We start from the raw sequence: 13,388 nt of genomic DNA, 5'->3' as shown, positions 1-13,388 counted from the left end.
TGCACATCCCTGGGCACTGCGGGTAATTTAGCATGGCTAATCCACCTCATCTGCACATCCCTGGGCACTATGGGTAATTTAGCATGGCTAATTCACCTCATCTGCACATCCCTTGGCACTATGGGTAATTTAGCATGGATAATTCACCTCATTTGCACATCCCTCGGCACTATGGGTAATTTAGCATGGCTAATTCACCTCATCTGCACATCCCTCGGCACTATGGGTAATTTAGCATGGCTAATTCACCTCATTTGCACATCCCTCGGCACTATGGGTAATTTAGCATGACTAATCCACCTCACCTGCACATCCCTGGACACTATGGGTAATTTAGCATGGCCAATCCACCCTAACCTTTACATCCCTGGACACTATGGGTAATTTAGCCTGGCTAATCCACCCTAACCCGTACATCCCTAGACCCTACAGGGAATTTAGCATGACCAATCCACCTAATCTGCTATGGGTAATTCAACATGTCAATGCATCTAGTCTGCATATCCCTGGACGTTATGGGTAACTTAGCATGGCCAATCCACCTGGGAACTTGGTATAAACAGATTCTTTCAGATGAGCTAAGTCCTGGGCCAATGGGACTTGCTGCTCGGACAGCCAGGAACGAAGGAATCAAATGGAGATGCTTGCGTGTGAGATGGCTGTGCATTGACTTATATCACAAACCTTTAATTCACACGGTTTGGAGGCAGATCCCTCAGTATGTCTTCAGGCATTACATTTTGCTGTTGATCCTCAGGGGTGTCTCCCAGTCTGGGCTCAGCTACCATGTGCACCGGCCAAGTTGGAAGCGAACCCTTGAGCTCAGCAAAGCTGTGACCTGGGCCCTCAAGCAACTTATAACCAGGCACTGGCAAGGAAAGGGCTGCTTCAGATCATTTCATTGCCACACACTTGCGGAAGTACTTGCGTTGAAACAGGAGAGCTGGGGCTAGACAGGGGGAGCAAAATGGAGACCTAGCTGTCATGACGAGTACAACTATATAACCTGCTACTTTTCAGGATCTGGGTTAACGTGGTAAGAATGACAATAAAATGAGATGACAACTAGGGTCAATCAGAAACTCAAATCCTGACAGAGAGGTCTGTTTCCACGCTGTCTGATTCTGTAGCCAACATCAGGTGTTGGCGTAGTAATATTATCTGTTAATCCAGAGACCCAGGAAATATTCTGAGGACCTGGGTTGGAATCCTGCTGTGGCAGCTGGTGGCACCTGAATTCAATTTTTTTTTTAAAATGGAGATAAGCGCGAACGATGACCATGACTCCATTGTCGATTGCCAGTCTGGTTCATTAATGTTCCTTTAGGGAAGGAAATGGCTGTCCTTATCTAGTCTGGCCTACATATGACACCAGACCCACAGCAATGTGGTTGACTCTTACCTGCCCGATGGGGAATAAATGCTGGCCCGGCCTTCGTCCACTGAATGAATTAAAAAAAGACTTCACATAATTGGCTTCCTTAGTTTTGCTCTGGTGTGGCAGCCATCTTGTTGTGGCCATTTTGCGGCAGCCATTTTGGGGCTGCCAGCAGTCATGTCCCACAGCATTGGGCAGGGAAAGTGCCTACTGTTCTGTTTGAAATAGTGCCAGTGGCACCTTTAACATTCACCAGCGCAGAAGAATGTCCTCGATACTGCAGGAGTCTTCATGAATTGCAGAAAAAAAAGTTGCACCTCAGATCAAAAGGGCATATTACGAAGGATTAGCAGTAGGTCGGAGTGTGCTGTCAGGTGATATGCAGGGGCGGAGAGTTTCAGGGAGAAGATTCTGGGATAAGGAGCCCAGACACCTGAAGACACACCCTGCAAGGATGGAATTATAAATCCCGTGTATCCTTCTGAGCTTCACTCTGCTGAATCACCTCGAGACTACAAGGATTAACCGAATCTTGAAAGAATGGTGGGATTAAATGGGAACATTCATATCACGGTCTCACTTGACAGGGTTAAAAATCTCAGTGCAAAGCAAGACTCTTCTGCTTCACCTTTAGCTGTTCTTACAGCACGGAGACAGGCCCTTTGGCACAAACTGGTCTGTCTCAACCAAAATGTCCGCCCACGCTAACCCCATTTAGCACATATCCTGTCTATGTATCTGTCCAAATGCCTTTTAAATGTTGTTAATGTACCTGCCTCAACCACTTCCACTGGCAGTTCATACCATATGCGTGCCACCCTCTGTGTAAAAAAAGTTGCCCCTCAGGTTCCTATTTATTCTTTCCCCTCCAACCTTAAACTGATGCCCTCTAGCCCTCGATTCCCCAACCCGGGAAATAAAGACGGAATCCTATCCCGAGTTCGTAAACCTCACACCTCTTTTCATTTTCAGATTTCTCTTCCGTGATCCAGGAGCTCGTTTCTGACTTTCCATCGCTTCGTTCTCCCTCTGTAGGTTCCTTCCTCTTGTCCGTTCCCATGGCAATGTACCACAGGTTGGAGCGGGGTTACTGGTACGGGCTGCAGACTTATTGCATCGAAGCCTTTCCGACAGCATCGCAGCAGCGAGCCTTCATCGTGTACACGTTTCTCGCAGTCTACCTGCTTCCCTTGCTCACCATCTGCGTGTGCTACACCATCATGTTGAAGCGAGTGGGCCAGCCCATGGTTGAACCCATCGATAACAACTATCAGGTAAAGAGAGTGGGAAGGCCCCTTCGCCGGGTGCTTCCTGAGGTGTCCCAGTGACCTTCACAGTCAACACAGTATTTGAAGTGTCCGTTTGGAAAATGGGAACCACATTTGGGAAGTGAAAAAGAGAGAGAGAGAGAGAGAGAGACTGATGGGAAGAAGGGGGAGGAGAGAGAGTGAAGCTGGGGGGAGGGATAGAGAAAACCCGAGGATGGGGGAGGGGAAAGAAAGAGTGAGAAAGAGACCGGGGAGAGAGACAGAGATTGGGGTAGGGAGAATGGGAGAGAGAGAGAGAGAGAAAGACTAGGGATAAGGTAAGGGGGAAGAGACAGAGAGACTGGGGTCAGGGAGAGGGAAGAGAGAGAGACTGGGGCAAGGAGAGGGAGGAGAGAGGGAGAGACTGGGGGCAAGGAGGGGAAGAGAGGTTGGGGATGGGAGTGGAAAGCAATATCGGGAAGGGAGGGGAGGAGAGAGAGAGACTGAGGACAGGGAGGGGAAGAGAGGGCGAGAGAGAGAGAGACTGGGGAAGGGAGTGGAAGAGAGAGAGTGAGTGACGATGTGGCTGGAAGAGCTGTTTTTTGTCCTGGTTTCTTTTATTGGGGGACATGTGTGGTGCAATCTATGAAAAGAAAAACAACTTGTGAGGCCTTGGGTTTTTTTTTGTAAAGTATAGAACAATAGAAGTACCCTGACTGGGTGTGGTCAACCTCTCGCAAATCCTGGATTTTAGTTCGCTTTTGGTAGGTCTTGCTGAGTGCTCAGCAGGATAGGGAGGGAGAGAGTGGGGATAGGGAGGGGATGGGGAGAGAGAGAGAGAATGGCGGGGATAGGGAAAGGGGGAGGGAGAGACTGGAGATAGAGAGGGATTGGAGAAGAGAGAGAGAGACTGAGGATGGGGAGAGGAGGGTAGAGAGACAGAGAGAGAGACTGAGGGGTAGGGAGGGGGGGATAGAGAGAGAGAGAGACTGCAGATAGGCAGAGGGAGTGAGAGAGACTGGGGATAGGGAGAGGGGTAGATAGATAGAGAGAGAGACTAGAGATCAGGAGAAGGAGGGAGAGAGACTGGAGATTGGGAGAGGGGGAGTTAGAGAGTCTGGAGGTGGGGATCGGGAGAAGAGGAGAGAGAGAGAGACAAAGGGTGAGTAGAGAGTGTGAGTGTGTGAATAGTGGGGGGAGAGGAAGAATGACTGGGGGTGACAGGGAGAGACTTGGGGGAAGAGGGTGACAGACATTTTCGATAAAGTATTTGGAGAACATTTGAATGGGACTAAGAGTGGTGCCGACAGCACGGGGTTCGATCCTGTTATGGCTGAGGGTGAATTCAAGTCCCACCTCACTGGCTCACCCGTCGTGATGGTCACAGCACTGTGGGTTAGACCGACTTCAGCGAGGGAACTCAAGGAGAGGAAAAGTGGGAGGTGTCGAGATTTGCCGAGGTGGACATTCTCCTTTTAGTATTTGAAGAGGCTGATCCTGAACGTTTGGTCACAGCTCAGTCCCACCCTTCTGGCCTTCAGCTGCCTATCGCAGGTGGGGGGAGTGGGTCAGCTGGAGTGGTACCCCCCCCCCTTCCTAGTGAGCCTGGCTCTGCCTCATGGCCAAGATGCCCATTAAAGGATACAGGCAGCGACTGGGGAGGGGCTCTGTGGCACCAGGACCCACCTACCCCTTTTCCCGCTTGTAGAAAGGGAGTGGGCAGGGGTCCATCAACTTGGAACCAGTCAACTATAAAAGGGAGGGCCCCACAGGGTGCATTGTCACAACCAGAATTAACACTTTAACACTTGGATACATTTTCCTTTCTAAGATTCTGTGGAACTTTTGATTGTTTCGTTATGGTGCCCACCAGCAGTTGTATCAACATTTATTCCTTTTGGAAGAGATTAGAAAGGAACTTACTGAGCATTGTTACGTAGGGGGCTGAGATCTGTAATGGTGCAATCTGAGTAACTGCATCGTCAAGAAAAGATTTCATGTCTAGTTTCATATTTCACCATCTGCCGTGGATCCATTCAATGAAATGGGTGGCACAGTGGTTAGCACCACTGCCTCACAACGCCAGGGACCTGGGTTCGATTCTACCCTCGGAGTGACTCACCGGGTGGAGTTTGCACATTTCTCCCCGTGTCTGCATGAGTGTCCTCCCACAGTCCAAAGATGTGCAGGTTAGGGTGGATTGGCCATGAGGGATGGGGTGGGACTTTGGAGGGTTAGTGTGGGCCGAATAGCCTGCTTCCACGCTGTAGGGATTCGACGAAAGTAGGACCAGAACAACAGATGTTTGGATGAGGTTGCATTGCTATTCGTGAAAGTGCTGTCTGTTAATTCCCATGTGCTCTCTTGCAGCAAGTCCCCCACTTATCGGAGAGGTCGGTCGCTATGAGGACCAAGGTGACCAAGATGGTGGTGGTGATTATCTTGCTGTTTACCATCTGTTGGGGCCCCATCCAACTCTTCATCCTCTTCCAGGGCTTTTACATCAACTTCCAGGCCACCTATGAGACCTACAAAATCAAAACTTGGGCCAACTGCATGTCATACGCTAACTCTTTGATCAACCCTATCGTCTATGCCTTCATGGGCGAGAGTTTCAGAAAGTCCTTCAAGAAAGCTTTCCCCTTTATGTTCAGGAAACGAGTAAGAGACAGCAGTATTGCCAATGGCTCCAGGAATGCAGAAATGAAGTTTGTCACAGAGGAGTCTTAAGGTCTTGGAAGATGACAATTGACTTTGATTATCGATATATCAGTTATCGTTAACCGAATGGCAAATGGAAATTCTTCGTCATTGACTCGTAATGCTTGGAATTAGGTGAGCCATATAATGACATTTGCCAAGATTCTAGATAAAGACCTTGTGAATGCTTTCCATGTGTTGGAGAGTTCACAATTCAGCCCAACAGCTCGGTGTAGACTCGATTGGCTGAAGGGCCTCATCTCCACTGTATGATTCTAAGTCCATTCCCTCCATGACGCATCTAACATACTGACCACCCAACCACCCCCCCCCCCCCCCCCCCCATCTTGGAGTTTAACTATTCCAATGATCCATCGCAGCTCTATTGGAGCTATCCAACTCAACTGATCTCTTGACATCAACCCAACCCAACTCAGAGTCAAGGACAAACTTCCAGTCTTCGAGTGAGGCTTATTGTTGTCAAATAGTACATACGTTGGGTCAACTCGGGGATGAATACCCTCCAGATATTCATAACACTTCGTCAGATAGATTAGTTTAGATTAGATTCCCTACAGTTTGGAAACAGGCCCTTTGGTCCAACAAATCCACACCGACCCTCCGAAGAGTAACCCACCCAGACCCATAGGACCGGAGCTAACACAGGAGCCACATTCCAAACTGCAAAACTCTAGATTAGCCACGCGATTAATGGATGGGAGGAAGATGGTAAAAGTTGCTAACAGGCTCTTGGTTATGTAGGGGGCAAGAGAGTTGAGCATCATTGACTCGTGCCTGAACAGACAAATGCTGGGAGGTGACTCCCCATCAGAAAAGAGGTTGCAGTGTAACGTGGAGGATTTGCATTAACATTTGGTACCCTCTGCACTTTCAATGTCAGTTAATTTTTACTTTTGACAGTGTAGCTTCTTGTTGTAATTTAGAAATATCCAAGTCATTTTATGCACAATAAAGGATCACAAGCAGCTGTGGAAATGCATGATAAAAAGAGATGTGTTTTCAGTGACGTCTGCAATATAGCCTTTGTTCAGGACACAGGCAAGAGTGCTTCAATTGTTTTTCAAACAGCTTGGGGTCTTGTTTTAACAACTGTTATGGACCAGACCAAACCCCCTCAAAATATATCAAGAAGGTAGCCTAGACCCAAATTTTCTCTTATTTTTAAGGGAAATGTAAGGTGTTGCGTTCCAGATGTAATTCGACTGGTCAAACTACTCAACATTAAGCAAATCACAATTTATTCAAACACTGCAGTTAAATTACAACAGAAGAAAGAAGAAATTGGAATAACTTTATTGGAAAAGCTAACAGAATAATAGATATTGTAACTATTATTAATTAACTGTTCCAATATGGTAACATCCCATAAACACACTCTTGGCAAACAGCACATTCAGAAAACAAATTGTCTCACATGCAATTCCAGCAGCCCAAGAGGCAAAACATCAAGAGAAAACTCTGAGAGAGATTAGCGTGGAGTAAGGTACTGCAGCAACAAATGCTATTGAATACGATGAAACAAAAAAATCCTGGTTCTGTGGGAGCTTGACCCCACCCATTCAGGGTGCTTCTATTGTTGCAACTTTAAAAAAAATGCAAGGCCTCACAAGCTGTTTACTCTTGTAGCTCTGGTAGGCTACTCTATACCTCTGTCTTAAAACCTCTTATTAAAAAAAAAACCAGGACTATAGACCTCTTAAAACCCCAGTATGGTCACGCACCTCATCTACTACACTGAAGCATCAGCCTCGATTATGAGTCCAATCATCCAGAAGTTTGGACCCATAACCCTCAAACTTTATTTTTCCAAAACTCTATTCATAACATTTTTAAAAGCATATTAGGTGAGTGCGCACAGTTGACATTATGTATAAGGTGACATGGTGGCTGAATGGTTAGCACTGCTGCCTCACAGCACTGGGGACCTGGGTTCGATTCCAGCCTCGGTGACTGTCTGTGTGGAGTTTACACATTCTCCCCGTATCTGCATGGGTTTCCTCCCACAGTCCAAAGATGTTAGGTAAATTGGCCATGCTAAATTGCCCATAGTGTTCAGGAATGTGAGAGTTAGGTGCATTAGTCAGGGGTAAATGTAGGGGAATGTAGGGGAATGGGTTTGGATGCGATACTTTTCAGAGGGTCATTGCGGACTCAATGGGCTGAATGGCCTGTTTCCACACTGTAGGGACTCTATGATAATGAACAAACCAACCCCTTTCTTCCCATACCATTATGTTCCACAGTACATTTGGAATTACATTTCGTATTTTGACATTACTTGTCAAACATCGAGCACAAAGTATTTTTTCCCAGCTTCTTAATGTACTGTGGCTGAAAGGCCTTTGGATTGTTGTCTTTCCCCACTGCTCCAAGCTAAATTGTGGACTATGTTCCAATCTGTAATACGTGGTCATTGACATCAGGAAGCAAGGTGGCGGGCATGTCTCTACCCACACCAATGGAGCTGAGGTGGACAGGGTCAAAACCATCAAGTTCCTGGGAGTTACGCTCACCAACAATCTGTCCTAATCCACCCACGTTGACTCACTGGTCAAGAAAGACCAACAGCACTTCTACTTCCTCAGGAGGCTGAGGGCATTCGGCACATCCATACAGACTTTTACCAAGTTTTGTAGATGCACCACAGAAAGCATGCTATCTGGACGAATCGCGGCTTGGTATGACAGCTGCTCTGGCTAACACTGTAAGAAACTACAGAGAGTTGTGAACACAGCCCACGCTAACTAGCCTTCTATCCATTGACTCCATCGACACTTCCCGCTACCTTGGGAAGGCAGCCAACATCATCAAAGAACCCTCCCACCCCGGTTAGAATCTCTTCCAACCTCTTCTGTCAGGCAGAAGATACAAAGGCTTAAACACACGCACCAACAGATTGGACAGCAGCTTCTTCCTTGCTGTTCTGAATGTACCTCTCAAAGTTAAAGTTGATCTCGCTCTCTGTGCACTTTCTCTGTAGCTGTAACATTGTATTCCTCGCCTTGATGCACTTTGTATGGTAAGATTTGCCTGTACTGCACGCAAAACCATGTGACAATAATAAATCAAAATCAAATCAAACTCTTGGCATTGGAAGATTTCGGGCAGACAAATGAGCACCTCTCACCGAATCCAGGCACTGTCAATATTTGTCTAGTGTCCATGTTGGGGAACAGACCGTAGAGCAGAGTCCCATGTCACAGAGCTGCTCGGGACACATCTCAACAAAAACCACTGTATATTTTCTTGGCAAAGACAGTGTCTGACAGATACAAAGGCAAGAGTGCCACCCTCTGTCCTGTAACTAGTGTAATTCCAGTTGCAATAGAGAGGCAGTTTTGACCAGAGTGTAGACAGTGTAGACATTTGGAGCTGGATTGCTAGGCTCATGCAACATTATAGTTCAATTATTGCTCTCCCTATAACTATTAGAGCCATCCCATCATCTGAAAATAAAAGAGGGTAAAAACATGAAGGAACTTGCATTTTATATAAAGACTGTTTTATGAGTTCATAGAGACCTACAGCACGGAAACAGACCCTTCGGCCCAACCAGTCCATGCCCATCATAGTTCCAAAGTAAACCAGTCCCACCTGCCTGCTCCTGGCCCATATCCCTCCAAACCTTTCCTATTCATGAACTTATCCAAATGTCTTTTAAATGTTGTAACTGTCCCCACATCCACCATCCCTCTGGAAGTTCATTTCACACACAAACCACTCTCTGTGTAAAAAAATTGCCACTTCTTAAAATCTTCCTACTCACACCTTAAAAATACCCCCCCCCCAGTCTTGAAATCTGAGGGAAAAGACATCTGCTATTTGTCTTATCTCTGCCCCTCTTGATTTTATAAACCTCTATAAGGTCAGCATGCCCCCAAAGCCATTGAAATATTATTAAAAGGAGGGGGATTCAAATCCTGATGAATTTCAATTAATTTTAAATCCACGTATTGCTAATTCTAATTGGTAGTACCAGCTGGAGTTAAAGTAAATTGGAGTGAGGAAGCAAGGATGATATGTGTTGTGTTCTTCCAGTCTGTTTCTAACAATGGGTACCAGCTCCATTAGTGAATCTGTCTGCTGTGTTAAGTCTAGATTAGAGTGGTGCAGGAAAAGCACAGCAGGTCAGGCAGCATCCGAGGAGCAGGAAAATCGACGTGTGTTAAGTGTGTGTGTGTCGTATTCCTGTATCTAGCCAGTGTGAAGGAGGGAGTCAGGTGGTGGGGAATCAGTCCATTTTGTCTCTATAGGGAACAATTCCTATATTGGGATCACTTGGCATTTCAGCTCTGAACACTGGGTGAGATGGCGTGATGTTCGCATTGTGCTGTGCAGTGTAAATTAGTGAGAAAGAGAGTAAACAGCTACATCCCAGCACTTTCCAGCTTACGACACCTAAAGGAAAGGGCCGAGATTTTATCCTGCATTTCGGCCTTCAATCCCTCCACTTGAATCTTCTGAATTGACGTGCATTCTGTTGAATCTATTTTTTCCATTGATTCACGGGATGAGGGTGTCACTGGCTAGGCCATCATTTATTGCCCACAGGGTTTTTAAGAGTCCACCCCATAGCTGTGGGTCTGGAGTCACGTGTAGGCCAGACCAGGTAAAGATGGCAGTTGCCTTCCGTAAAGGGACATTAGTGACCCAGATGAGTTTTTCTGACAGTCGATTCATGGTCATCATGAGACTCTTAATTCCAAATTTTTATTGAATTCAAATTCCGTCACCTGCCATTGAGTCTTGGGATTGATAGCCTACTGATAAAACCATCAGGCCATCACCTCCCCTCTTCTATGCAGCCGGTTCAGAGATGGTATTACACACCTCTGGAGCGGATGGGACTCGGCTGGGCCTCCCCGCCCGAGGTAGTGACACTACCACTGCAATCTCATGGTTGGGCTAGTTTGTTGGCACCATCCTCTTGACTGCGTTGAAGGGCCACAGTGGTAGAGGAATAACCATGAGTGAGTGTTAATGAGAAGAAGGCTCTCATCTTAAACAGAGGCTGTTTCCCCTTAGGCCTGAGAATCGAGGATGACAGGGCTTCACCTCAGAGCAAGGAGTCGCACCTTTGAGATCGAGATGAGGAGGAATTGCTTCTCTCAAGAGGGTGGTGAATCTATAGAATTCCTCACTGTCGATCACGCTCAGGTCTGCTATGTCACCCGGAGGCATCGATTAAAGGTAAGGGACAGGAGGGTTAGAGGGGATATAAGGAGAAACATCTCTACGCACTTCCAGTATTTGTTGTGGGTCACATAACACTTTAGATTAGATTAGATTAGATTCCCTACAGTGTGGAAATAGGCCCTTCGGCCCAACCAGTCCGAAGAGTAACCCACCCAGACCTTTGGGGCACTGGGAAAATGGAAGTAGCTTTTATATGTGTGTGTGTGTGTGTGTGTGTGTGTGGGGGGGGGGGGGGGGTTATACAATGTTTTAAGATTTTTGAGAGGAGAGAGATTTAAAAAAGACATGAGGGGGCAAATGTTTTACACAGAGGATAGCTCGTGTGGGGAATGAACTTCCTGAGGAAGTGGTGGATGTGGGTACAATTACAACGTTTAAAAGACATTTGGATAAGGACATGAATAGGAAAGGTTTGGAGGGATATGGGCCAGGAGTAGGCAGGTGGAACTGTTCATTTTGGGATTATGAACTGGTTGGACCAAACAGTCTGTCCCTGTGCTGCATGACTCGATGGAGAAGGGAAAATTTAATCCTGATACTTAGGATTTCTTTGCACAAACAATTATCTTCTTAGCTGGGGTTGGTTGAAGCGTTACGGGTAAACTGGTCAAATCAAAGGTGAGAGGGTATTTCTGGGTGTCAAGAAACAATTACCCAAAGCAACCTTATGATGGATCAGTGTGGCCTCTCGGATGTAGATGAGTCCCTGTTTGCAGGCATTCCTAACTATTGCTGAACGCTGAATGTGAAGGTTGAGTTTCAGTTGAAATGCTTTATCTGACTTGGCTTTAGATCGGTTTATGATCTTGCCGCAAGTCCTGTATGATTGTATCTGCACAGAGGGAGAGGTTTGATGGTATGGGGCTCACAGTTCACACAGGGAGTGCAATTTTAGTTGCAGTGTGTTGTAGCTTGGAGCTATGGTCAAGGCTGCACTGCTCCTTTCCTCACATGGTTGACCAGGAATCTCTCCCAAAGGATTTATTCAACACTCCAAAATTTTGACGAAGGGTCACTAGACCTGAAACGTTAACTCTGCTTTCTCTCTCTCCACAGACCCTGCTGAGTTTCTCTAGCAATTTCTGTTTGATCATTGGCCTGAGTGTCCATGTTATGAACTTCCTCAGCCATCAAGTCCTGGAGTGGGACTTGAACCCTCGGCTGAAGGATCTGGGGCAGCTTCGCAAGATGTATTTCCAATGTCAGCACTTCTCCACCAGGCCTCTTGGTGGCGCCTCAGCGCGATTTTCCCATGAGCAGATTCCCATGGGCCACTCTGCAGCTGCACGTTTCCAGCACTAGGTGGAGCTTCATTGGCACCGGGTGCTGATACCAATACCCGCCATCGGAGGGCGCTTTGCTTCATCCTGACCTTCCATGGACAATGCCAAAAGAGGGCAACTGGCTGAGAGACAGACAGGATCTTTGTGGGAGGGGGTGGTGGGTGGGGGGAGAGGAAGCTTGACAAAAATATTTCTAACTCAAGAAAATTTGGGAGAAGAGTTCTCGTCAGTACTCACCATTGCTTGTTTTCTGTCCAATGCAGATTGTATCTACAGCGCTGGCACAGGCCATTCAGCTGCGCTAGTCTGTGTTGGTCTTCACAAAAATCTCCTCCCACCCTTCCCCATCAGCTTATCCTCCCACTCCTTTCTCCGTCAGTTGCTGCTCTAGCTCCTCAAAAATCTATCTACAGCATTCACGCCGTTCTACTCTCACTGACCGCTGGGTAAGAGAGATGGCTTCCGACCTTACACTGGCCATCATCGATTGCGATCTGTTGACCATTGGCAAGGACAGTTAACGCAGCAAGAGTTGTTCTCCTTCGAGTGGACCCTGTGCCGAATCAGACAAGGTTATCCCAAGGATAATTCCCTACAGAACGGGAGGGGAATGTCAAGTCAGTTCAGTATGTGCTGGGCACCATATCAGAGAAGTGTCTGACAGACATGACTTGCAGTTAGATCTTCAATAAACTGACCCGAAATGGCAGTACCCAGTGCTCTGCTTCTGGAAACGTATTTCCTGGCTGTAGTCTATTTTCTCCCTGTTTATTTGTGTTTCTCTCTGTGGTACTTTTGGCTCGATTCCCCTTCCAGTAATTATTTACAGCCACAAGTTGTGCGACGTTTCACCATCATCTTTCGTCTGACTTTGATTTTATTTTTTATGCTACTAAATTTCTGATCCACAAAGACAGCCGGGTGTTTCAATGTTTCAATAAAACTCTCTGTGCACGGGGCCATGCATCATTCAGTACCCATCTTGTGATCGATCGGTACATCTCCAGTACGTAGAGTCGTATGGCCCTTCAGTCCAATTCATCCACGCTGACCAACTTTCCCAAACTAATCTAGCCCCACTTTAGATTAGATTAGATCCCCTACAATGTGGGCCCAACTAGTCCACACCCACCCTCCGAAGAGTAGATTAGATTAGATTACTTACAGTGTGGAAACAGGCCCTTCGGCCCAACAAGTCCACACCGACCCGCCGAAGCGCAACCCACCCATACCCCTACATTTACCCCTTACCTAACACTACGGGCAATTTAGCATGGCCAATTCACCTGGCCTGACCTGCACATCTTTGGACTGTGGGAAGAAACCAGAGCACCCGGAGGAAACTCACGCAGGCACGGGGAGAATATGCAAATTCCACCCAGACAGTCGCCCGAGGGCTGGGCTTGAACCTGGGACGCTGGTGTTGTGAGGCAGCAGTGCTAACCACTGAGCCATTTAACCCATATCCCTCCAAATCTTTCCTATTCACATACCTGTCCAAATGTCTTTTAGCTGTTGTAACCATCCCTGCATCTACCACTTCCTCTGGCAGTTCATTCCACG

General features: G+C 47.0%; 1 protein-coding gene across 1 annotated transcript in view; it reads left to right on the top strand.

The window, feature by feature from the left end:
* Positions 1-5,610, top strand: part of LOC122552448 (G protein-coupled receptor 54-like) — a 34,739-nt gene extending 29,129 nt beyond the window's left edge. The window contains exons 4-5 of the mRNA XM_043695179.2: positions 2,414-2,652; positions 4,996-5,610. Of these exons, the coding sequence (XP_043551114.2) occupies positions 2,414-2,652; positions 4,996-5,355 (599 nt within the window). The 3' untranslated portion in view covers positions 5,356-5,610. The remainder of the gene's footprint in view (positions 1-2,413; positions 2,653-4,995) is intronic.
* Positions 5,611-13,388: the final 7,778 nt, after the last annotated feature.

This window comes from Chiloscyllium plagiosum, unplaced genomic scaffold (assembly GCF_037043375.1).
Source record: "Chiloscyllium plagiosum isolate Xiang-an unplaced genomic scaffold, Cpla_swu_hap1 HiC_scaffold_45, whole genome shotgun sequence".
Taxonomy (NCBI): domain Eukaryota; kingdom Metazoa; phylum Chordata; class Chondrichthyes; order Orectolobiformes; family Hemiscylliidae; genus Chiloscyllium; species Chiloscyllium plagiosum.
This window is presented reverse-complemented; position numbering and strand designations above follow the sequence as displayed.